Source organism: Myotis myotis, unplaced genomic scaffold (assembly GCF_014108235.1).
Source record: "Myotis myotis isolate mMyoMyo1 unplaced genomic scaffold, mMyoMyo1.p scaffold_m19_p_8, whole genome shotgun sequence".
NCBI classification, from domain to species: Eukaryota; Metazoa; Chordata; class Mammalia; order Chiroptera; family Vespertilionidae; genus Myotis; species Myotis myotis.
The window spans coordinates 32,883,236-32,907,986 of NW_023416390.1; the positions used below are offsets into that span (position 1 = coordinate 32,883,236).

Genomic DNA, 24,751 nt, shown 5'->3' on the forward strand with positions numbered 1-24,751 from the left:
CATTGTTGATAGGAGCATTTTGTCCAAGAGTGACTACTGCATCTCACAGTCAGGAAGGTTTGCTTTCTTTGATGTGTTTGCATCAGGGACTTCTTCCGGGTTGCAGTTGAACAAAAGATGATGGTTAGGAGCAAATAGTACAATTCAGTGAGTCGCTAATGAAGATATCAATTTAGGTGTACACTCCACCAAGCACTTTCATTTGAGTCTTCATAATTCACTAAGAGCACAGGCAGGATCGGGACTGTTATATCCATCCCATAGATGCGGACAGCGGTCTAGGAGGTTATTTTGTTTGTCTGGAGACATGCAGAGAGCGAGAAGTGCAGTGAGGGTTGAAACGTCTATCTGATAGCCATGTAGTGTAGGTGGAGCGCAAGCACCAAAGAGCCCTTTCATAATGCTGCAGAGAGGGAGCCACGCAAGGCGACGTGGCTTTCCAAAGCCGGTTTTCCAGATGACCCAGACCTCTCCTGCTTCTGTCTGCAAATCAGATGGGCGTTGGGATGAGCTCATCCAGAGTTTCCTTTCCAACACGGAGGTTCTTTGAGTCTGTGGTTTTAATTCAAAGCATATCTAAGATATCAAGTCACCATGAAGTCATAATATGGGTGCAAAAATTTCAAAAAAATCAAAGTGTGCACTCTTGTTTAATAAGGATAGCTTTGGTTTTTCTCAGAAAACAAATCCAAAAAACGAAGGTGATAATTTAAGGTTTTAATGAGCATGGGAATCATGAGAGATAGAGAAGGGCTTCAAAGTTGGGTTTCTCCTTTGCTCATAGGCTGGTCCTTTACCCAGAAAGCTTCTGCTGCTGAGTTGGTTTGGAGACCTACCAACAAAAATTTAATTCTGGAAAATAGATGTCCCCTAGACCCAAAGGATATGATGGCCATTAAAAAAAAAATAAAAAAAAAAAATATATATATATATATATATATATATATATTTATTTATTATTATTATTGACTTCAGAGAGAGGAAGGGAGAGGGAGAGAAATAGAACATCAGTGATGAGAGAGAATCATTGATCGGCTGCCTCGTGCACACCCCACACTGGGGATTGAGCCCACAACCCAGTCATGTACCCTGACTGAGAATTGAACCGTGACTTCCTGGTTCATAGGTCAATGCTCAACCACTGAGCCATGCCAGCCGGGTGATGATGGCCATTTTTAAAATCAGTGAGCAAATGCTGGGTGACTTAATTCCCCAGGCCCTTAAACCTCTGCTCTCTCCATGGTCAACTGAGCAGACCCACCACCCGGGCACCATCCTGACTCAGTTCTGATGTCTTCCCTTGATAGCTGATCGACGTGTTCTTCTTCCTGTTCCTCTTTGCTGTGTGGATGATGGCCTTCGGCGTGGCCAGGCAAGGGATCCTCCGGCAAAATGAGCATCGCTGGAGGTGGATCTTCCGCTCGGTCATCTATGAACCCTACCTGGCCATGTTTGGCCAGGTGCCCAGTGATGTGGATGGTGAGCCTGACTTGGCCTGGGTGGGCCCAGCTGAGAGGAGGCTGTTGCTTCCAGAGCCAGGGCTCCCCATTCTGACCCTTGGGGCTGTTTTGGAAGCACATGGCCTGAGTTGGGCCAACACTAGGGAGTGAACACCACCCTCAGAAGCTTTGCTTTGCTCCTGAACAGAATTTTATGTCCACCTTAGTGCCCAATACATGGTAGAGACCATATCATCTTGTCTCCCCTGGGCTGGCCCCTCCAGGGGTCCTCACGTTACCTTTTGGTTTCCACATCCTCAGGAACCACGTATGACTTTTCCCATTGCACATTCACTGGGAACGAGTCCAAGCCGCTGTGTGTGGAGCTGGATGAGCACAACCTACCACGGTTCCCTGAGTGGATCACCATCCCACTCGTGTGCATCTACATGCTGTCCACCAACATCCTGCTGGTCAACCTGCTGGTCGCCATGTTTGGGTGCGTGTCACTCAGGCGGTCGCTGGTGTCTGTGCCATGAGGGCCCATGCTGGGGATAGGGGCTGGAGGAACTGGGAGCAGAGCAGAGAAGGCCATCCTTGGGGAGCTTGTGGAAGAGCCATAGGGGACAGGCTGTCTAAAGGGGGTGGGGCCTCAAAGAGACTATATTAAAAATACAGGGTGTCCCTATTAGCTGTGCTGGAAGTTTATTTGACACCAAAGACCAGCCTCTGTAACGGCCTCCAGGACATCCAGACTCCACAGTTAGCATCCGGTTCGTCATCTCCCTGAGCGCCCGGTGTTGGCACAATGGGGACAGAACCTAGTTCGGCTCATCTCCAGCGTTCTTGTTCTCCATGGAACTCAGCCACATGGATTCTAGGGCTGTAACAACTCAGCCTTTATTTAGTTGCTGCTCTAAGAATTTCCTTTTCAATACAAATAAAAGGAGTCAGGAGAGTGGCTCTCCTTTGCGGCTTCTGTCTAACGAAGCTGAGGGAGGATGTGATGGTGACTGCAAAGTATTTTCATTGTGTTTGGCAATTCTTCTTCATACATTTAGAAACTCATGGTTTTCATTTGCCCTTCCTCTTTCGTAGGAGAGTTTCAGAGTCCCATGTGGTAGTTTCAGAGGGAGTCCCTTGGTTTTATGTTGTGGCTTTAAGGGAGGTAGTCATTTTGAGTACCTGGCACAGACAGGCAGTTTAGCAACAGAATGCAAATTTAAAATTATTTGTTAAGCTTTGAGGGGGAAGAGAAACCCTTGGTGGGGGCTGGGTGGGGACACGTGCCTCTGGGGACCTGGCAGTGAGGGGTTACCTGGCTTTTCTGTGGGCAGGGAAGTCCTCTGCCAGCACAGCCTCTGCACTGATGCTTCTGAAAGGTCAATGCTCTGCTTGAACTTATGAAAGGGTTTCAGTATTTCCCCATAGAGTTCAGGGTAAATTTCAAGCTCCTTAGCTCCCCCTGCTCAGGCCATCTGTGACCCGGCCTTCAAACACACCTTTAGGCTCAACCCCTACCATCTGTCCTGGGAAGGCACCCAGGTGTCTGTCCTGAGCAGGGCGCTCTGTCATGCCTGATGCTTTTGTACATGCTGGCCTCTCTGCCAGGGTAACCTATCCCATTGTGACCCCCTCCTGCCCCGCTCTTGCTGGCCCTTTAAGGAGCCAAGTGGCATCCTTTGCCTGAGTGGTCCCAGTGCCCTCCCCACTCTGTGTAGAGACTCCTTGGGCCCTTTGCACAGTGACAGCCTTCTCTCCTCCCTGACAGTAGCTCTGCGGGAGGAGCGCGTGCCTGGCTCAGCACCCGGCACTTTGTGGGTTTGTTCGCTGAATGAAAGGAGCAGGTTCTTTTCGATGTTTGGTTCATTATTTGGTTATTGTTGGGAGCTGAGCTGCCGGGGCTGTTGTTTAGTGAGTGCTTGGCAGGCCAGCAAGGGACTCACCGCATAGATGTGTAATATCTGTTCTGCGCCTGGTGCCGGGGCCACGAATGTCATGTGGCCATTGGTCCCATGTGAACTTAAAGAGGGCATGTGCGACCCCCTCTCTGCCCCAATCTGCTGGCCAGGGAAGGATGAGGAAGGCAGTTGCCTGTGTGGCTCACAGGAACTTAGTCAATGATGCTAGGCAGGGGGTCCCCACATCTGCGCCTGCAGAGACTGGTGGCAGGTGATGGGTGACTCTGTGTCCACGTGTGGGCGGAAAAGGGATCACCAGTTCCTAAACTTGAAGCAAGAGAGGGAGGAAGTGGGCTGCTTAGGGTCCTGTTTTAGTGATAACATCCTGTCAACTGTCACATCCAACACCAGACAGTCCCTGTAAAGCCCACCACTAATACCATATCCACAGACACGAAACAAGCAGATGGCGGCTCCCAAGGCCAAGGTCTCTCTGATCCACGATTCAGCGAGTCTCAGTGAGGCACAGAGCAGATGATGACTTGGCTGTCCCAAGTCTTTGTGTTGTGACCTGCTCACAAAAGCCACTCTCGTGGCCCCTGGCACATTTGTGACCCATTATCTGTATTACAATCATAAAATGGTAGCATTTGGAGCCCAGCCTGTCATTTTCAGGTCGCGGACATGCTCAGCAACTGTGGCCTGGGCCACGGGGCTGTCTGGCTTGCCTGTGTCCATTCGAGGCTCGACCGCAGGTCCCCTGCCCATGAGCCAAGGCTGTTGGGCTGTACCCCACTGTCGCCCCATTCACTGTTCACTGCTTAAGTGTGACAACTTGGGGACACTGTCTTCCTTGGGGGGGCCTCCCAGACCAGTCCCGGGTTAAACCAGCACCTTTCCTCTGCTAATTCTTGTCTGGGAACTTGAGAGGCACCGGAGCAGTCCCCTTGCCATCCTTGGGCTAAAAGGTCGGAACACAGGGTCTAACAGCTGTGATAGGTGTTCTGCGCTTAGTCTGCCTGCCAATGCCCTGCGCTGTGACCCCTGTCTGGCACCACATCAAATATTTATGTACAGGCTTAATCATACACAATGGCCACCTTGGGAACTATAACGTAAAGGCCCGGTTGGGAATTTAACGCAGTGTCAGAGTGCTCTCTAGATGGTGTTCCACGGAGAAAGGAAATGGGGCAAACATCTGTGATAATTCTACATTAAAATGATTGATCACAGGCCCTGTGTGGCTTATCAGAGACACGAAGTGACGTTAAGGTCAGTAAATGACTCAGCCCAGAGACATGGCGCTTACGGGTGCCGTGTTCTGGAGATAAATCCACCCCAGGCATTTCTGAGAAAGACTCGGCAAACATGCTCCAATCTAGGATAATATCTCAGGATAAAAAATATTTTTAATCTTAGGAATAATACATGTTCATTATGAAGATGCAGAAAAGTAGAAAGAAAAGAAAACAATCACCCGGTATAGCAATCTAAAGGAGGGTATTGAAATGGGGTGAAAAAAGAAAAAAGAAGGTCAGATCCTTACAATAGGAGCAGCAGCTAATATTTATTGACCCATTCTCATGTTAGGCACACCCAGGTGCTCACATGTGCAACCTCATTGAATTATTAACCATTTTAGTGTAGGTGTGGCTCTGTTATCATTTATGAATGAGGACCTAGAGACAGAGAGAGATTTGTTCTGCTGGTAAAGGAGAAGATGAGCTCGGGCTAGTAATAATATAATATAATATAATATAATATAATATAATATAATATAATATAATATAATATAAATGCTGCATAAAAAGGCTATTACACAGCACTGTGGTGCACAAGGACAGAGTGATTGACTGTGACTGACATTGGGGGTGGGGCTAGGAGCAGCAGCAGCAGCAGAGGTGACATTTGCCCAGCGGACCCCAGGAGCCCAGAGCCTGGCCGGGGAGGGAGAAATGGGGAGACTAAGGTTGCCTGTGGAGAATGGACAACCTCAATGGTGGGCAGGGAGGCAGGTACTAGGTTATAGAGTGTCTTTTATGCCAGGTTACAGGGTTGGGACATTTTCCTATAGATGAAGAGAGATTTGATGGGTCTTGACACAGGCCTATGGCAACACCTTAGCTGTGTTATCTGGTAGCAATCTACCAAATCGAGTTAGCACTTCAACAGTCAGTGCAACAAAGTCTCTGGTTGTGTCTTACATCTGATTTTGAACCTGAGACATGGGGAGCATTGTAACTCATGCCCCTGGGGTATTGTGAGGGTGCAAGAAGCTAGGGTCATCAGGGTCATGGGCAGTGCTGGCTGGAGACTGCTGGCGTGTGGGCGAGGAATCACAAACAGAAATTGTATGCAATCTGAGAAAAGCCTCAGGAGGGTTTACCTGATGGAAGTCCATCAGGCAAGTTTCTTGAATTTCAATTTCTTCTAAAATTCAGCCATTGTTTTAGCATCTACTTTTTTCTTTGTAATTTTTTTGTAGACGTTTCATTCTGGTCTGTTGATCAAGCTTTCTATTTTGGTCTTTACTACCAAATGGCTTTAATTACTGCTTTAAAAATCATTTTAGCATCTGTTGTACAAGTCCCCTCATTATTCTTATTCAAACTTTCCTGGCTTTTCTTGTATATTTAATCATATGGAGGCGCCTAAGTCTCATCTTCTGAAATCCTTTTTTCCTTCAAAAAAAAAAAAATCTTGTGAATTTTATTGTCATGATGTTAACTTTGTAGAATCATTTAGGAGAAGGAAGCTGGCATTTTTTTAAAAATGCGGTGTCTCCATTTATTCACTTATGTGCAGTTTCTCCATGAAGTTTTATTCACATGGATCTGGCAGATTTTTGTTACGTTTTTTTCTAGCCATTTGTTGTGAGCAAGATATGTTTTTCTAATACACATATATTTTAATTACCACTTTTTGAAGACTATTTAAGTTGTGCTTATTTATTTCGGAACAAGTCTCCTTACTAAATCCTTTTTATTCTCTCTTCTTTTTACCCTGCCATGGAAGTTCCCTCCTTTTTCTTATTTATTAAGCTTTTTTTCCTAATCAGAAGAGGGTGCTGAATGTTGCCAGAAGACTCTGGCAACGATTGAAATAATATTTTTCCTTTTGATCTGTGACGGGTTATGAAAATGATGAATCATGTGCATGTTCTCAGTATTTAGTCACCCTCTGTTCCTTGGTCACTCAGTGTGCTGCTGGGTTTCATTTAGGCACAGGCTATCTGAATCCCAAACATTTGTTATCTCTCGGTAACGTTTTCAGTGTCAGCTTCTGAAAGCTTGTCTCTCTGTGGGCCCCTGCGTCCTCCTCCTCTCCTGCTCGAGGAGGGTGCTCATGTGGTCGTAGGAGATGGAGCGTGGTTACCACCAAAACCTCCCGCCAGCCCAGCCTGGGAGCTGAGGCCACGATGTCACTGGAGATGGAGAGTCAGAGGGAGTGTAGCAGGGTTTCTCTCAGGGAAGGGACTTAGACGGGCACTGGTTGGCAGGGAGACTGGGCAGCATGTGGCTTGGGGTGGGTGACAGCCTGGATGGGAGAGAGGGCCCGAGCTGCTCCGAACGAGGGCCTTGCTGTGGGGATGTGTGTGTGTGTGTGTGTGTGTGTGTGTGTGTGTGTGTGTGTCTCGGGCGGGGGAGGGGTGTGATAATATAGTGAGATTACATTGTAAGTACAAGTTTGAGCCTAATTGTTATATAAGTGTTTTCCTAAAGTATAAAAATTAGTCACAAGCATAATTTTTAATGGTGCCTAATGTAATCATGTTGATTAACCATAGCGTGTGAGGCATATTTTTAGTGTCGAGCATTTCGGTTGTTTCATTCTGTTGGGGTGGGAGTGGGGACAGCCATTACTATGGTGCTGTGGCTAATGGCCATGTGTGTGTATCCACTCACATACTGTCTGTCCTCAGTACCTCCTTACTCTTGGGTGAAATTTCCCTAAGTAAAGTGACTGGGTCAGAGGGGTGAACATTTTTAAGGCCCTTCATGAATGGGAGGGCACATTATTTCCGAAAGACTGGACACCTTTGGTCTCTTTGTATCTAACATCATAATAGACTGATGAGAAAAAAGAGACTCCTTGAAAGGTCTTGAAATAAAAATAATTTCAGAGTTTATTCAACTTTTGTGTGTGTGTGATTGAAAAGAAAAAAAACAAAACCAGAACCAAAAGCCAGACACCATTCTGGCCCATCTTGAATTGGAGAGTGCCTGGTGCTGAGCTGTTCTGGCCCCGATGCCAGCATGGACTTTCTGTCCTGTCCGGACTTGAACGATCAGGGTCATGGACAACAGTCAATAACGCCGTGTTCGGCAGTGAATGCCAGTGTTTGACAGTGAATGACAGGCACGTGGAAGCTGAGCTTGACCTTGTCTCCCCCGCCAGCTACACCGTGGGCACCGTCCAGGAGAACAACGACCAGGTCTGGAAGTTTCAGAGGTATTTCCTGGTGCAGGAGTACTGCAACCGCCTCAACATCCCTTTCCCCTTCGTCGTCTTCGCCTACTTCTACATGGTGGTGAAGAAGTGCTTCAAGTGCTGCTGTAAGGAGAAGCCCATGGAGCCTTTGTCCTGCTGTGAGTGCCGCACCATGTGTGCTGGGATGAAAGGCAGCGGTTAATTTCAGGGGGTGTGCCTGGTCCCTAGCTGAGGTATAAGGGCTTATTCAGCCGCCTCCCTGCTCACGTCTGTCTGTCCGTAAAGCTTGGGCATCGGGCCAGCCTAGTAATTAATTGAGACCCTGTTGTCCATCTGCCAGGGCAGTCCTATTTGGGGAAATAACTTTGGGATGGACATGATAATCATTTAAATAGTATGTTGAACAAGCATGATTTACGGGTTGTTGCTGCCCTTGGCTGCTGGGAAATTTATTCTCTGGGAAGCGTTAGCCTTGACCCCGCAGGGCTCATGACTTTTCTGGCTGCTCTTAAGGAATTAGAAAGCTCCCAATGACTTCACTTGGTAAAATAGTTTCAACTTAGAAATTAGAACGTACAGTCCACTCTAGTAACCAGCCCATTAGTCGCCATTCGGAGGAGAGACTCCCCCTGTATGCTCACCTCCTTTCAGCTGGTGGAGTTGTCAGGAAGGGGCCCATTGGCTTGTCCCTGTCTTTCTGGCTTCCCCTCTCCCCTGCCAGCTGCCATTGCTGACCTTCAGCATGGGGTGGGGGACCAGGGGGAGGGCGGTTGGCCAGTGGGGGAAGGAGCAGGAGGTCCTGTCTAGAAACAGTGGTCTTGGTCACGGCTGGTTCCATGCTCTCTGGCCCGGCACATGTTTGAAACTGACCCTTTGCTGTGGGGGCACTTGGTGGGTCCCTCGGCAGTGGCCTGGCTGCCCTCTCACTACAGTTCCAGATGTGGCAGTGCTTTCCTAGGGCCTGCCCCCCGGGCCTCTGGTATCCAGGGTCCACTGGGCATGCTCTCCCTGTGGGGCCCCACTTCCTTCTGGAAGGCAGGAGTCATCATGTCTACAGGTGAGTCTGTTCTGTCTCTCATGTGCTCACCCATTTCCTTGGCCCTGACAAACTCTGGGTGGCAGGCGGGTCTCTCCCAGGCGCCTCTCCTTCCCCGGCTCTGGGAGCCAGGACCTCTCACTGTCGGATTCCTGGTCACACCTGTCACCGTGCAGGCAGCAGGCACCCAGCTCTGCCGCATCAGGCTACTAGTCTCCATGCTGCGCGGCGTTTCCTTTGCCACTCTCCTCCAATGGACGCATCCCAGGAGTAATTTGAATATCTGCTGTGTTTTCCTTCCTTGAAGAGAACCTTTCCCGAGCCCTTCCCCTCTGAGCAGGATCTATGACAGGTGTGGATGTTAGCGCTATGCACAAACTTGGTTCCAGAAATGACCTTTTAGCCATTTGGGAAAGAAATGGGTGCCTCAGTGTTCATGAATGTTTCAGTTAATCTCATCACAGATTCTAGACAGCCACCAAGGACCAATGAAAAAGTTCTCATGCAATATCTAAACAGGTGCTCAGTAAGATAGAGGCTATCCTTGCCCTCCAGTGGGGGTCAGGATTGCAGGGAGCAGAACAAAAATGAAAAGGCTTTCACTGAGAAATGTAGGGAGCGCTAATTTTCCCGAACGTGCAGGGCTCCATGAGAGTTACACTATGGACACTTAAACCCCAGACTGGGGTGAGTCAGGGAAGACTTCTTGGAAGAAGGTGATATTTAAGTTGAGACCCAGAGAATGAGCTGGAATTAGCCAGGCAAAGAGGCAGAGGCTGGGAGGGAGCCCCCGTGCGAGGCATGGTCAGGAAGAGGAGGAAGTTAGGTCAGATGAGACCAGAGAGGGGCCCCTAGAGCCGAGGGCTGCACAAGGACTAATGCAAGACCCCGGGCCATGTTCCACAGCCAGGTTCTAGCTCCACACAGTCCCCAGCCCACCATGTCACAGTGTCATCCTAAATCCCAGGGGAAATGTAGACAGAAGATATATGGTACTGCAAGAAGTGGTGACATAAATCACAAAGCACGCATCACAATACCTCCCTGCCGACTGCATTTGTTTCCCTCAAGGTGGAAGTGGACAGAGAATCCCAGATCACCATGTGAAGTGATGCCCCTCAGATGCTGATGTTCATTCTCATGACTCGGGGAAGAGCAGTCAATTTGGAGTTTGGGGGCCAGGGGAGGGTCTTGAAATGTGTCCCCTCCAACTGAAGCACTAATGGTAAAAAAAAAATCTCTGTTAAAGGGAAAAGTCTCTCTCAATGGTAAAAAAAAAAAAAAAAAAAAAAAAGTCTCTGTAAAAGCAATCGAGGAAAGGAGTGATCTAAGGTAGAATCCGACACAAATAATTAGCGGGATACAGTCAGGTTGTTCTTGTCTCACACTGGCTTTGCCAGGATGAGATAGAGCCTTTCTGCCTTGTTCGTGCCTTGTGCCCACTGTCCTGGGTGCTGTGTGGCCTGTGGCTGCTGGGGGCGTGCTTGTGTCTCCCTCGGGTCTTTTCTCTGTTGTACCCAATGAAAGGACCCCCAGTGCCACCAGCCATTCATGTTTCCTATCGAGGGGATCATTCCTGTCACTTCAGTGGAACCCAAATATTTAGACGATTCAGAAAGTAAAAATAGGAACTTTACCAACAAACCCATGATCTTTGGGGGCAATTAAGAAAAACCAAACTTGCCAAGAACCATCAACTTTTTTTTTCTTTTTTTGCGTGGAGTTCCTTAATGACATGGAAATGGAAGCAAGCATGAACGTGACCCTCACTATTGGTCATAATATACTTCTGTGCTATCCCTGAAGATGTAAATGCGCCAGTGACTCCCAACTCGTGTCACAGGTTAAAGAATCCTCTTAGTCATCTCTTCTAATAACATTTTCAAGACATTAAATGTCACTTTGGGTCCTCATTAGCTATCACACCTGTGTAATTGCCTTTCTTGATGAAGAACAGTGTTTTGACAATTTGGATAAGCTGCTGGTTTTTCTCCCTATCATTTTGCCTTGGGAGACAGAGTGAGTCATTTTGGACTAAAAGAATGGCAAGTCTTCCTATCGGAGATGGAAGCTGGGCTCTGGAATTTTACGGTACCAGGCCCGAGGTCAGAGGCACTTGGCAACTTGACTCAGAGCTCTCTCTGGCTGCCTGACTCCGAGTCACGGATGAGTGTCTCCAGGGCCCCGGGGAAGGCTGTGGGGATAGCGGCTATGCCTTCAGATTGGGAGGCAAATGAATTGCCAACTAGAGACTCTGGCCACAAGTTCTATATATTTTTCCTGAATGGTTCCCGAGAAAAAACAAGCAGTGGTTGAAAGGTGCAGGAAGGAAGATCTGTACTCCGTGTGAATCAAATACAAGTCTAACAATTAGTGCTATCTGGAAAAAAACTGAATAGCTGCATGAGCTAGTGAATGCCTCGTCACTAGTGGTGTTCTGCTTGGGGAGGGGCTACAAGGGGAGAAGGTCTGCTCTCCTAAGATGCACTGTGCTCACTCCAGGTTCAGTAGAACCGGGAAACTGAGAAGCCAGCAAATGGATAGGAGTTTCAGCTTGAGGAAGCAAACAGGTTAGAAATGACCCGGTTAGCCTGCACCTGTCTCCCCCTGTGGGCCCTGGGAAAGTGATGATTTTACAAGTGTGAGCCATAGACACTCTTGCTCTTCAAACAGTTCTTACTCTCAGGAAGGAATAAAGAAGGGGGGATGGGAGACCCCCAAAGGATGGGATCCTTTCTGCACATGGTGCAGTGATGACTACCGCAGGCTCATTTGTTCCTTCTTAGAAATCTCTAATTCCAGAAACGGCAGTGCTCTGTGGGTGCCACAGCCTCTCATGGTAATTTGTTTCCTAAATTTAATTTGCATTTGCCTCCAATGTTGGGAAAGTCATGGAATTTAAGCTTGAAATTGCTCTTCTTTGGAGAAAAATGCAAGGTTTTTCAAGTAACTTTCAGAAAAGGTGGGATCCAAATTTAAATTTTTGGTGACATATTTAAGTAATAAAAAAAAATATGCTACCCAGTAATTGTATTTTTATGAAAGTCATTGTTTTTCATGATTAAAAAGTAATCAATATTCATTAATAGGACATTAGAAAAATATAGAAAAGCACAAATAAGAAAGAGCAAGGGCACATGTAACCCACCACCCAGAGTTAAATATTGTTAACATACTGATATTTATTCTATTATTCTGTCTGATCGCTTCTCGGCCTTTTGGCTAAGATCAAGTGTAGTATTATTCTGCCTGGGAGTATGATAATTTGATCTGTGCACATACATTTATACTTTCATTTGTTCATTTAACTAATAATACATCATGACCATTTTTCAAACTCAAAAATAAAAATCTGCATGACAACTTTTAACTGGAATATTCCAATGTACCAGTGTACCATAATTAATTTTACCAGTCTCTTCTTAAACATGTAGATTTTTCGTCTTCTTTGTTATCATATACTATTATGATAAACAGTTCTCTGCATTGATTTTTTTTTTAGCACATCAGTGGTTTTTTCCCTTGGAATTATTTCTATAAGAGAAATTTCTAGACTTTTAAGTCTTTGGATATTGTCTGGGCCCCCACTTGTCTCCACCCCCTGAGGACGTAACCATGTACAGATTTCCCAGCCTCTGGGAAGCCTGTTTATCTCCCTCTTTGCTAGCACAGGATATGGTCATTATTGAAGAACCGGCTACTTCTCTGGGTTGGTTGGTGAAAATTCTATGTCATAATTTCCACCAGCATTTCCTGATAAAGTTGGACCATTTTTTCTTGGTCCTTTGTCATTCCCGCTCTGGCCACCTGCATCCAGGACTACCTTGTCCTTTCTGTGCTGATTTAAAAAAAAATATTTTTATTGGTTTCAGAGAGGAAGGGAGAGGAGGAGAGAGATAAAAACATCAATGATGAGAAAGACTCATTGATTGGCTGCCTCCTGCACACCCCTATTGGGGATCGAGCCCGCAACCCAGGTATGTGCCCTGACTGGGAATCGAACCCAGGACCTCTTGGTCCACGGGACAATGCTCAATCCACTGAGCCACCACAGCCGGGCTGTGCTGATTTTTAAAGCCCTCCTCTTAGGCTCCTCCATACATTTTAGTTAGAGGAAAAGACATTGGAAATGATGCTGTTAGGAAAAATACAATCGAAAGAGATTAAGTTAGGAGTTATTTTCTAAAGTGAATAACCACCATTTAAAAATAAATCTTGGGGGAAAAATGAGAAAAATAACAAAAAGAAATAAATGTATATTTGCTGTGTAGGGTTTGCTTCAAATCTGCCACCTGCATTTTGGCTGTCTTTGATTCCCAGTGAATTATTTTTAAATTCAGGAAGATTATACAATTCTCTCTAAGCTCTCACGTGTCGAGGAACAGATTTACAGGTAAAAACTAAGTGTATTTGTTCCAAGCGGACACCTGTGTGAACATGCGAGGGTGGCAGTCCATGGCACTGGTACCTGAAACACAGGGGACATGCTGGACATGCTTCTCCGTTCTCTTGCTTGCTTGCCATCTGAAAGGTGAGGCACTGCAGGAAGCTGAGCCAAGACTGCAGGAACGTGCCCCAGGCCCATGGAGCAGCACACCTGGCCTGCCCTCGGAGGAAAAGATGAGACCTGAGAATTTTCCTGGAGGTCTAATGCTCAGACCTCATAGCTCAATGGGGTGGCAATGTCAGACCTTATTTGCTTCTCCATCAAAATTCCTATCCCTGTCTTAAGTTGAGGGCAGGCAACCTATCAGTAATTTATATATATATATATATATATATATATATATATATGAAAGCCTAAGCAACCGTTTGACCGTTTGACTAGTAGCTATGCTGTGCACTGACCACTGGGGGCAGACGCTCAATGCACAGGCATGGACACATGGAACAGACTGATGAATCTTAGAGGAAAGGGGGAGGTGGGAGAAGGGGAAGAGATTAACCAAAGATTTTATATGTATACTGGCCTGTGGGGATCGGGCCGAAACTGGCAGTCCGACATTCCCTGAGGGGTCCCGGAATGAGAGACGGTGCAGGCCAGGCTGAGGGACCTCACTGGTGTATGAATCCATGCATTGGGCCTCTAGTTTAACAGAATGATCCAGGTAGCATTTTTATGTCATCAAAATGGAAGAGGAGCACAATGAAATGAGAACTAAAATTCACTAGTGAAATGATTATACTAAGTCACAAACCACCGAGACAGGCTTCGGGTCGCTCTCTGTTTAGAATGGAGATTGCATTCCTATTTCATGCCGGCAGAGAAATTCATCAATATTCCATCTCTCTGCGGCTGTCACTAGTAAGTAACATTAGTCAGATCAGCCTGCCCAGGACGAGTCGGATTCTCCTGGCACCAGCATCGCCAAAACACCCGAAGGGTGTTGATTCAGGAGCAAGGGGCAAATGAAACAATTTGAATGTTTTTCTTTGTCTCATTATTCAAGGTTTCAAAAATGAAGACAACGAGACTCTGGCATGGGAGGGCGTCATGAAAGAAAATTACCTTGTCAAGACCAACACGAAAGCCAACGACGCCTCAGAGGAGTATGTCCATCCTTGGTTTCTGCTCTGCAAGCCGCCCTGTGTACCCAGCTGGCAGAACGTAGGCAGCTGATCTGAGCGGCTATGTAGAGAGAAGTTACAGCCAAGAGCAGTCGCACCCAAAGATATTACCCAGGCAGTTGCGGATGGCAAACAGTAAACGTGGGGTCAGCTTTGCAGGGAGGGGCAAACCACCAGCCTGCTGTTCTGATTGCCCTTCTAGGCGCTGGGGAAGGAGTATTTGGAGCCTGCAGAGCAGGGCCCTAGAACCTGGTGACAAGAATGTAGGCCCCTCTGCCATGGCTGCAGAGGTGGGTTCTGGGAAGACCCTCAGGTAATGAGCAATGGGCATCACCAGGCAGGTGCCACACAGGTATTTCTGGAATGGAGTAGAGACATTAGAAGATGGAAAAACAATTTGGTTGATGTGTTGCAGACTATCCCTGAGAATCCTGGACATCCTTTATGGATCACATGCAGCAGTTATAAACGTCCCATAGAACCAGCTAAGCCACTAAGTCCATAGACGGTCCACACGTCACGTGCTACGCAGGGCTGCTAGGAGCGTGCCTTTCTTATCATGTGAGCTACATGGTTTGTGGTCACGTCACAAATACTGAGCACTCCAAACTCACCTCAAAATTCACTGTAACAAAAATGAGTAAATATAAGCAGCACGTGAATCCCATGTGGGAGCCTCAGCACAACCATTGGGGAGCATGGGACATGTGCTCTTTCTCTCTGAGTGACAAAGCAGACGCCCCAAGCTTTCTCCATTCCCAGAGTCTGAGACCCTGGCTTCAGAAGGGAGGGATGGACCTTATGGGTCACCTTCCACCACTTCATCCCCACGGGTAGCATCGATTTGCTGCACTTCTAGCTGTGGTGAGAGTGGAATTCTGCTTCGTTTGGGTATTAGGGAGAATGTTTAAAAAGGTAACTACAGCTGGCATTGATTTAGTTGGAAATGAAAATGATCTGTGTTTTTCTCTTTAAAAGACTGGAAAATGGAGCCTAATAGCCCTTTCTCAATCTCTCTCTCTCTCTCTCTCTCTCTCTCTCTCTCTCTCTCTCTCTCTGCCCCTTGAAGAATGAGGCATCGGTTTAGACAGCTGGATGCAAAGGTATCGTTTTGTTTATAGTTTGAGAAATATTATTTTCATCTCTGTTATCTTTGAGCTTTCAGCGAGAGGCCAGTGGTTATGGTCCGAAATTAGAGAAGGTTATTTTTTAAAAAGCAGATGTGACTCTGTTCATATTCAGCTTCCCTGCATAACATTCCCTGGGTGCTGGAGTGGACCTGCTTCTCAGATGCACGAATACACACGTGAGCATTAGGCACAGGGAGAGCAGGCCTGGACATGGCATGATGTCCCTTCCACCAGGGTATTGGTCAAAGCAGCCCAGGCCAGCCTGGCTTCAGGTCGGGGAGGAGCAGACCGCCGCTTGCTGAGGGGCGGTACGTGTGCGCAGGGAGAAAGGACCTTCGGAGATACGCTATTACATAGTAATGCATCTTATTACGGCCACTCTCGTTCTCACATTGTATTGTTGCTAATTTTTAATTGAGGGGCCGGGAAGACTCCTAAGTTATTAGAGTTGAGTACTGTACACAAACGATCATGCTAGGATTCATATCATGTTTATACCAATGGAGATCAGAAAATATTTATAGACTATTAAGAGAATGTATGAAAGGAGCAATAGGAGATTGTATTCTAAGACTATTTCCATTAGATAGATGCAATATGCACTATATAGAAAACCTTATATGATATATTCGCCTTTCCATATTAAGTATTTATATTTAAACATATTGTCTGCTGCTTCTGTGCCTAGATCACATAGCACATCCAATTTACTGAGCACCTGCCATGTGCTGGCATGGGGCTCAGGGCCATCAAAGCAGACCTGCCCCTGGATCCGTGCCCGGACCCTTTGTTCAGTGGTTTGGGTGTGGGAGCATTTGCAGGCTGACTTCTGCAGCGTGGGATTGCGGGAACAATTTCCTATGCGGTATTCTCATGCATTCCAGATTGCCTGGTTTGGGGAATACAGGAGCTAACGACTTGTCTAGGTGTTGTGTTTGTGGAGAAAACAGGCCGTTTTTGTTGTTGTGTTGTGCTGTTTTACTTGTGGATTCACTTGAGTGGCTTTGGCAGGAGCTGACAGAAAGTAGGGGTTGGGCTGAAGCTTCAAAAGCCACTCCTCGGAGCTGGCCCTGCTCTGGGGCAGAGAATGGCCAGGACGAGGCAACCATGGGCGGGGCAGAACCTCGGGCCTCTTGGACACCCGCTGGGTCTGGCAAAGGTCATCCCGGGCACTGGACAAGCTGACCTGACTCCTGGGGACCAGGGAGACCTTCGCACCAGTGAGGGTCTGGGCAGGGACACCGCCAGAGGGGACAATGGACCTGAGCAGTGGAGGCTGTGGGAGGTGGGGGCTCAGGGATTCGTAGATCATGAAATCCTATTGAAGGCTGTTTACCACATGTGCCAGCCAGGAGTCTCCGGGGACCTCAGAGAAGTGCTTGTAGATGCTGTCTCCTTAGCATGCTCCTGGCTATGGAGATCACCCCCTTTTCTGGTTCTGCAAGAAGCCCACCTAGGCTATGCATTCTGTAGGTTTGGGACGGAATGGACAGTTTCCCAGGGAAGACTCAAACTTCAGAGCACACAGCATGGGTCGTCGTCACCCATGGGATTTAATACCTCTCCCCGCTTCTTGTCCTGCTTCCCTGGCCCCCTCTCCTGTTTATTCCCTCCTCTATCTTCTATGCCTCCTCTCTGAGTCTCCATTTCATCCAGATAAAGTTTAGAGATCATCACTTGTTTCTTTAGCAAGCCCTTGGAACCTTACACCCTACTTTAAACAGCTTATTAAAGCCATTCTACCATCAATAAACACAGAGTTCTCCTCAAAGCCCCTCTGGTGAATAAAGAATGTCTCCACCTCATTGTTATACCAGAAAACAACAGCACTCACAGATGCCTGTCAGTCTGTAAGTAGGGATCTTACTTTGTTTTCCTTTTTCAGGGAGCCACTAACCTTACAGTTTCTTTTTGTTCTTTAAAATAGAAAGTTAAATGAAGAGATTATTACTGAAAATAAGCCCAAGTTAAACACAGGTTTTCTTATATACATGCATACAAGTCCTTCAGTTGATCTCTTACTCCCCCCAACCCTCCCCGGACACTGGGGGGTAGGGGAGGCCAGGGGAAGGTTAAGGGGAGGAAAAAAAAAGGAGACATATGTAATACTCTTTGTGATACTTGAAGCAATAAAACAAAATTAAAGACAAAATTAAAAATAGACAAAAACAAAACAAAAACACACACACAGGTTTTCCCTGAGTGAGTGATATAGCAAAGTAAAGGCCAACTGTACACAAAAGGCATTATGTCTATAACTTTTACCAGGTGCACAATGATGGCATGTAATTTCAAGTGAGATTCGTGCATCTTGTGAAATAAACTTATGAAATATGCATGTATCAAAGATAATTTTATTATGCCTTTACAGAAATTGTTTTACCACTTATCCTGTTTTTTTGTTTGTTTTTTTGTGAAGAGGGACACTTTGCAAAAACTTGATTTATTCGTATTGCATATTATTTTTATTTGTATTATTCACATATCAAAGCACAACTTTATTGGTATCTTATAACTATTCGTATTTGTTACATATAACATTATTTCTAAATATTTCTCTGTGTTGTTAAAATCTATTATTTCTATGTAGGAATCACTAGTGATTTGCATTTGAGTTAAACTAGTGCTAACTGATGGGAATGGTCATCTGCTAGTGATGTGAATTCAGAAAGTAAGCAGTGGACAGGGTCTGAAAACATCACCTCCCTCGCTGTCCCGTTCCAGGCACGCACCACACTCACTCATACACACATCCGTTTCACAGAAAAGCTATAGAGTGGTAATTTAAAATTCGAAGTTGGAAAATCGATCTTAACACCAGTTCTTTTTCTTTTCCTCCCAGCTTAATGATCTCAAGGGTCTTCTGAAAGAGATTGCTAATAAAATCAAATAAAACTCATGGACCGTAATGGAGAAAATTCTAATAATAACAAGGTAAGTCATTTTAATGGCTCTTTTTTTTGCTCTAATTGAAAATTATGATCTTTTTCTCAGTTATTTTATTTTCACATATTGTCAGATTTGAAAATAATGTGTTGTGTAAAGAACGTAAACAATATTGGGTTATAGGACGGAACAAGAGGAAGCCCCTGGTCACACTTCCTGCACTGACTTCGCCCTCAGGCCAGAGGTTGCCACAGCCAGCAGTGGGCTCTTGTACTCTTCCTGATGTTTTAAAAGCACTGGCAACCCGGACAGCTTGGTATTCACTGAATCAAGGTCACACTGTTCTGAGACTTGGCATTTTTTTCTTTCTTATCTCTGTATCACGGATGTCTTTACAGATTAGTGCCTGAAAATGCACCTCCTTGTCACGACCCATCATTTATGTTTGCTGCTGTGGGACATGCAGATGTCTGTGTCTTGTTTTGCTATCAGCAAACATATATTGATCACCTTTTACTACCAAGCATGTTCTAGTAAGGCACTCAAGATTTTAGCAACCGCTCGTTTACACAATAAACATGAAATTTGATTAACTGGCCAAGTTGAACCCAAGGCTTTGCTGTCTGGTCTTCCCATTGGCTTTCATTATGTTTTCTCATTACCTGTCCAGATTCTGAAACCAATGCTTAAAATGGTGTTGGGGACACAAAGACCTAGGAAAAAAGCAACGGACATTCCATTTGAGTAGATTTTGTTTTTGAGAATGAATTGTAAAGAATGGAAATCCGTAGGCTAACTTCCCTCCCTCCCTCCCTTTACTCCTCCCTCCCTCTCTCTTCCTTCCTCTCTCCCTCCCTTTCTTCCTTCCCTTAATATTTACGAAGTGCCTACTAAGTGCTGAAAGAACTGTGCCAGGACCTGTGCTGAGGCGCAGACACTGAGTTCTGCCTACACATTAAGTCCACTGTAGAATTTCTATCCACCGAGTGACTGTTACAGGGTAATTGTGACCATCAGGTCTCTTTCAATATATCTGGACACTCAATACTTTCCCTTGGGTTCTGACAACTGTAGATCATGTCAACAAGCCCTCTATTAGGGGGGACTTTGTTGGAATAAGATTAATGCATATTTTATATCATCAGGAAGGCAGGTATAGCCTCCCAAGTTGCTCAAGAAAAGAAACTTTGCATGTTTAGGAAGAACATATTTCAAGTCTTTCATAGTGGTGTTAAATGAAAACAATATTTTACCTTTTAAATAAATTATATTTTGAGTTTTGGGACATTTGCCATTTTGTTTAAGTTATGATCTGATATATTTTTTAAAATCAGGAAGAGATAAAACAATTATAATGATTTTTTAAAACCATAGAGGTGAATTAATCAGAAAAAAAATTCAAAATGAGATGTGTATATCCATGTCTTAAACCTTGATCTCCACATCTCTCATTCTTTTCCAAACGTGTTGACTGTGAGTAAAATGGAGAAAACAGACTGGCTTCTTATGAACTTGCCCTTGTTACTTAATGAATGACAGTGACTTGGGAGAAGGACTCCCTTCATTTCTAGGTGACCCTCCGTGAAGGAAGGAGGATGAGAAGAGCATACGAGGAAACAGGGGCCGTTCATTCTTGACCACTGTGTCTTTTGGAACAATGAATTGGGCTTGTCCAGTTTTTTAGACTTTTTTCTTCTGGATATAAGATCCATTTTCTTTTTGGTTTGTTATCCGTCTGGCATATCCCTAAGGCGTTCACTGAAAATGCAGCTTTCTAGGCAACCAGCTACATGCTGTAAGAGTGATTCTTCCTGTGCCTCTTTGGTACCTCTCTCTCCTGAGGGTGACGGTAACTCTCCTTGGGCAGGGACAGGGAAGAGGACGCCAACCCAGGTGGGAGTGATCTGACAGTGGAGGTAGGACAGGAGCGGACACTTGGGGGCAGGTCTTTACCCATTGGTCCATCTGGGCTCTTCCTCCCTGAACTAGCCTTTGATCCAGTGACTCGGGATGAAATAGCAGACGGTTGTATATATATATTTCTTTCTCCTGCACTGAGGTTGAAAGGAAGTAAGACCCAGGGTGAGAGGAAAGCCATTTGTTTTCTCATAGCTTTGTACTTAGGACCCGAGGATCACGGGGAGGGACAGTCACTGGAAATTGATTAATCCCCACACAATAATCCACTGGTTCTTGCATTTGCTGCACTGAAATTCAAGTTCAGTGAAAGAACTTGACGTTCCTTTTGGAGTCATCATAAAACATCATTTTGATAATTACCGCAGTTCTTAACTTTATTGCCAACTCATCCTTTCATTTATGCAGAAACTGCCTAGCAAGTACAGTACTTGGGGACTTCCTGGGTCTTCACCCAGGCAGAGGGAGCCTGGCCTTTTGGCCCTGGGCATGTTGCTCCCATAGGCAAACTGGCAAAAGTTGTACCCACGACCAGCATATTACCCATATATTTGGAAGCAAATTGTATCCTGAGAATGTAAGTGGGGAATCCATTCTCCACACAGTGCTCTCCCTTTGTTTTCCACAGACCTCTGAGAGGAAAAGACACAAGGAGGCTGACAAATCTCTTTGTTACTAAATGAGAACTGCTCAGCTGGGGGTCTTGAGCACCCGTGTGCTTGAACCTGAAGATGAGACAGGTGACGGACTTCACCGGAGAAGGTGGAGATGAAGGAAGACCACCCTTATAGTGCTCCCCTGAAGGCTGCCGTTACCTCGGGGCCTCGGTGACCAGCACTTGCTGTTGATGGTTTCAAAGTCTGCTCCCTCCTTCTGCCTGTACTCTCACTTTGGCCATGCCTGTCCTAGGAGAGCATGTCTCCTCAGAATACGAGCCTGGCCGTGCTTTCCCTCTGTGTCTATCTGTGTGGCTACTTCATTGATCTCCAATCAATTCTCTGTTATTTTCCTTTTTGTGTCATGTGACTAATTTGTTGGCATATTGTGAAGTCTCCCAAATCAGGTCACATTTTAAAACATGCTGTTGAGGAAGAGCCCACTCTTCCCAGGAGAAACTATTTCCTCGCCTCATTCAGCTTTTTATCTCAAAGGAGGCGGCAAAGCTGCACCCTTCCCTCTCACTCACCTGAAGCTCCACCAAAGGAAGCACCCCGTTCCTGACAATGTGCAAATCACCCCAACATGGAGCTTTGAGAGGCACCTCTGCTTTTCATTGGCTGCTCCTCTCTCTCCTCTTATTTATTATTTTCCCATTAAAAATAATTTGTGGGTATTATAGAAAATTTAGACTACATGAAAAAGTAGGAAAAATATAAATAATCCCACCACCTAAAGATAATCACTGCTACCATTTCAGGAGGCTTCTCCAAGTCTGTTCCTATGCATGTTTTATCTCTCTTTTAAAATTTTACACAATGTCATTATGCCATATATACAATTTCATATAAGCTTTTATCAAAGATGTTTTCTTATAGCTGTGGCCTTCTTAAACACTACATTAATAATGGCATAATATTCAGCCTCTAGTGAGTTCCACGGTGTTGGTCACCGAAGGCTGGTTCCAGTCGGTCAGTGGGATGAGCATCTCTGTGCGCAAATCTTTCTGCCACTGTGGAAATTTCCCACGGCTAGATTCCCACGAATATGTATTGATGATCAAACCACTTACAAGGCTTTTTCATAAATTCACAGCCAATAGGGACTATTAACTTGATTATAAGATAGGAGATATATGAACCTAGAGCTCTTAACATGAAATATTATATTTAATCTTTAGGAAGAAGCCAACGTGCTTATTTAAATATTACGCATGGTGAAGGCATTCATAGAGAATTGGCGAGAGTATCTTATTGAACAGGCCTGGTCCCAGTTTTCTCTGGAACAAGTGGCATCTTCACCCCAAAGAGATGGGCTGCAGTACATAAGGCATTCCAAATGCCCATAGTTAGTTTCCTCAGCTTTGAATAGACTATAAACTCAGTGGCCAAAGAAGCAAATCTTAGAAGGAAACCATTAAAAGATAATCTAATTAGAAAAACTACAAAAGCATGAACCAAATGAAAAAAACAAAAACTGTTTTCCTTTTGTCTGGGCAGCATACTTAAAATGACTCCTCACAGCATTCATGCTGCTTTCAGGAAGGAGCACAGATAACAGCAGTCTTTGTACTTCAATCCCATTAATGGCCTAAAAGGGAATCTTTGTCAATAGGGTCGATCAATTCATGGTTTTGGACACTGAAAATAGATGGGATCAAATTTACATGACAAACATTGTCAGTGAATGGCATTTGGGAGATGTCTCTGTGAGAGAATGCCACTTTCATTTCACCATGGCAACTAGAACCTCTGCCTTTTCTGAAGCCACAGAGAGGAGGCTTATGTCATCTCCATACTAACCGGAACAATAAAGCACACAGCACTGCATATGCTCGTGTAGAGAGAACCCACAGTCCCAGGCCCATACCCTCAATTCAAGTAGGAACTTTGAATAAAATCAGTACATTAAATTGAAAACCTCCCATAAGACAAAACTTAGCACAACTCTTGGCTGAACCCCTTAAATGAAGCATTTGTCTATATTTTCAGATTTCCACTGGCTGTGTTTTTGTTAGTTTAACACATGCCTATGTGTGTATCCCCATCAGCAGCTAAAGAAGGTCTCTGTTGACACTGATATCAGAGCTTGCTCAGCGCTCAGAATTCACTCATGTTGGAGAGAGAGGGGTGTTTGTTGCAGCTCGCCTTGGCCAGTAGGTGTTTTTTGCAGGGCTACTCTGTGTTTTTTTGCATAAGAAGTCATTCTTTTAGGTGTCGCTCATGAAAATAGCACAGGTGTTGAAGCACCTCTAATCCGAGGTTCTGTCTGTGTGTGGTCCTAAGAGCGCCCTGTGTACCTGTGGACGGCCACTGGTAGTCCAACTTGGTTTCAATGCGTGGGGTAATGAATTAAATAATGGAGGAATTGGCATGTGTTGTTCTTGTCATTCTTTAAAAGTGATAAAAAGAGAATTCTTTAGTTTGGTCAGATTTATTTCTGTAGAGACTTGGTTCTGGTGACTGGAGCTGACTTCTCTAAGCAGAGGGCTGAGTGAATGCAAGCAGAGGTCCCATGGGTCTGTTTCCTGCCAGCATGACCAGGTTTGCCCATGGCCCACCTTTTGTCACCCCAGTTAGGCCCCCACCTGTAGCCCAAGGTCTCCAGCTTCACTGACCCAGAGCCACCCTCCTGCCCCCACCCCTCAGGCGTGCCTGGCTATTGAGGTAATGGGTCGCCTACAGGCACACAATAGGTGATGTCCATTGTTCCCAACCCCAGGTGGTGATGAAGCGGGGCCCATCAGCACTGATGCAGGGTCCCCCTGCTCCTAGGCCACATTTGCTCCAGGGAGGGTTGGGGACCTGTGTGTGTCATTCCCCCACCACCCTGCTGCTTCTCTGTCCTCATGGGACTGAACTTTGTGGTCGTCATGGATACACTCCCTGCCCACAGCCTCTGTCTCAAAAAACAAAAAGCTCAGAAGTGGGGCTCTCAACCACGCTGGATATGGGAGGTGAGCATCCATGCCCTCTGACCCCAGTCCAGGCACGAGTAGATGGGCCCTTATTCTCTGAAGATGGAAATTGTTGGGAAAAACAGCCTTAGGTGGCATCTCCGGGCACTGCTCAGACCTGAGCAGACATTTCTGAAGCACAGTTGGTTTAGCATCAAGCTGGGGCTATGGGGGTTGCACAAACACATTCATAGCATTATTTTAAAATAAATGTCCCCCTACCAAGCTCTTGTTTGACAAGGATGAATTTCCTCGTCTAGTAGGTGCAGTGCTGGGATTCAGAACTGTGGGACCCTCAGTGGGTTTTCTAACAGGCTGCAAGGCCGGGACTCAGAACTGTGGAGCACAGTGGCTAAGAATCCCAGCTTTGCTGTTTGCTTTACTAGTTTTTGTCTTGCTGAATTTTGAGGTGGGGGAATGGTGTTTGCAATGATTTTGTGTGGAGGAAAGGGAAATTCCAGTGCTCATTTGCCTTCTTGCTTTCAAATAAGTACGAAGGAGCTAAGGATGCTGCTCCAAGCCCTGACTCTCCAGGCCTGTGGTCACTCTGGCCCCCAGGAGGCTAGAATCCAGGAGTCTCTGTCCCTGCCTCCTCCATCCTCTTTTCCCCAAATGTCTCCCCTTTTCACTCCAGCGCTGGCAAATGGCTCTGATGTCTGGTCAGTTTTTCTCAGAGATGAGTGAGGAATAAAAGAGAAACTGGCCTCTGGGTTGATGGAGAGAGCTCTCACCTCCAATTTCACCGCTTGTGTCCTCCGGACAAGCCTCCTGATTGAAGTAATACCACTGCAAAGAGAGCCCCATAGCCCCCGGCTCCCTCTGCTTTGTGG

General features: G+C 45.8%; 1 protein-coding gene and 1 pseudogene across 1 annotated transcript in view; both read left to right on the plus strand.

The window, feature by feature from the left end:
* The window catches only part of TRPM8 (transient receptor potential cation channel subfamily M member 8), a 55,037-nt gene extending 31,735 nt beyond the window's left edge, over positions 1-23,302 (plus strand). Inside the window, exons 19-25 of the mRNA XM_036320853.1 lie at positions 1,308-1,479; positions 1,761-1,938; positions 7,739-7,929; positions 14,258-14,357; positions 15,445-15,478; positions 18,348-18,439; positions 20,937-23,302. Coding sequence (XP_036176746.1) covers positions 1,308-1,479; positions 1,761-1,938; positions 7,739-7,929; positions 14,258-14,357; positions 15,445-15,478; positions 18,348-18,398 — 726 coding nt within the window. The 3' untranslated portion in view covers positions 18,399-18,439; positions 20,937-23,302. The remainder of the gene's footprint in view (positions 1-1,307; positions 1,480-1,760; positions 1,939-7,738; positions 7,930-14,257; positions 14,358-15,444; positions 15,479-18,347; positions 18,440-20,936) is intronic.
* LOC118662378 lies at positions 12,010-12,175 on the plus strand (annotated as a pseudogene).
* Positions 23,303-24,751: the final 1,449 nt, after the last annotated feature.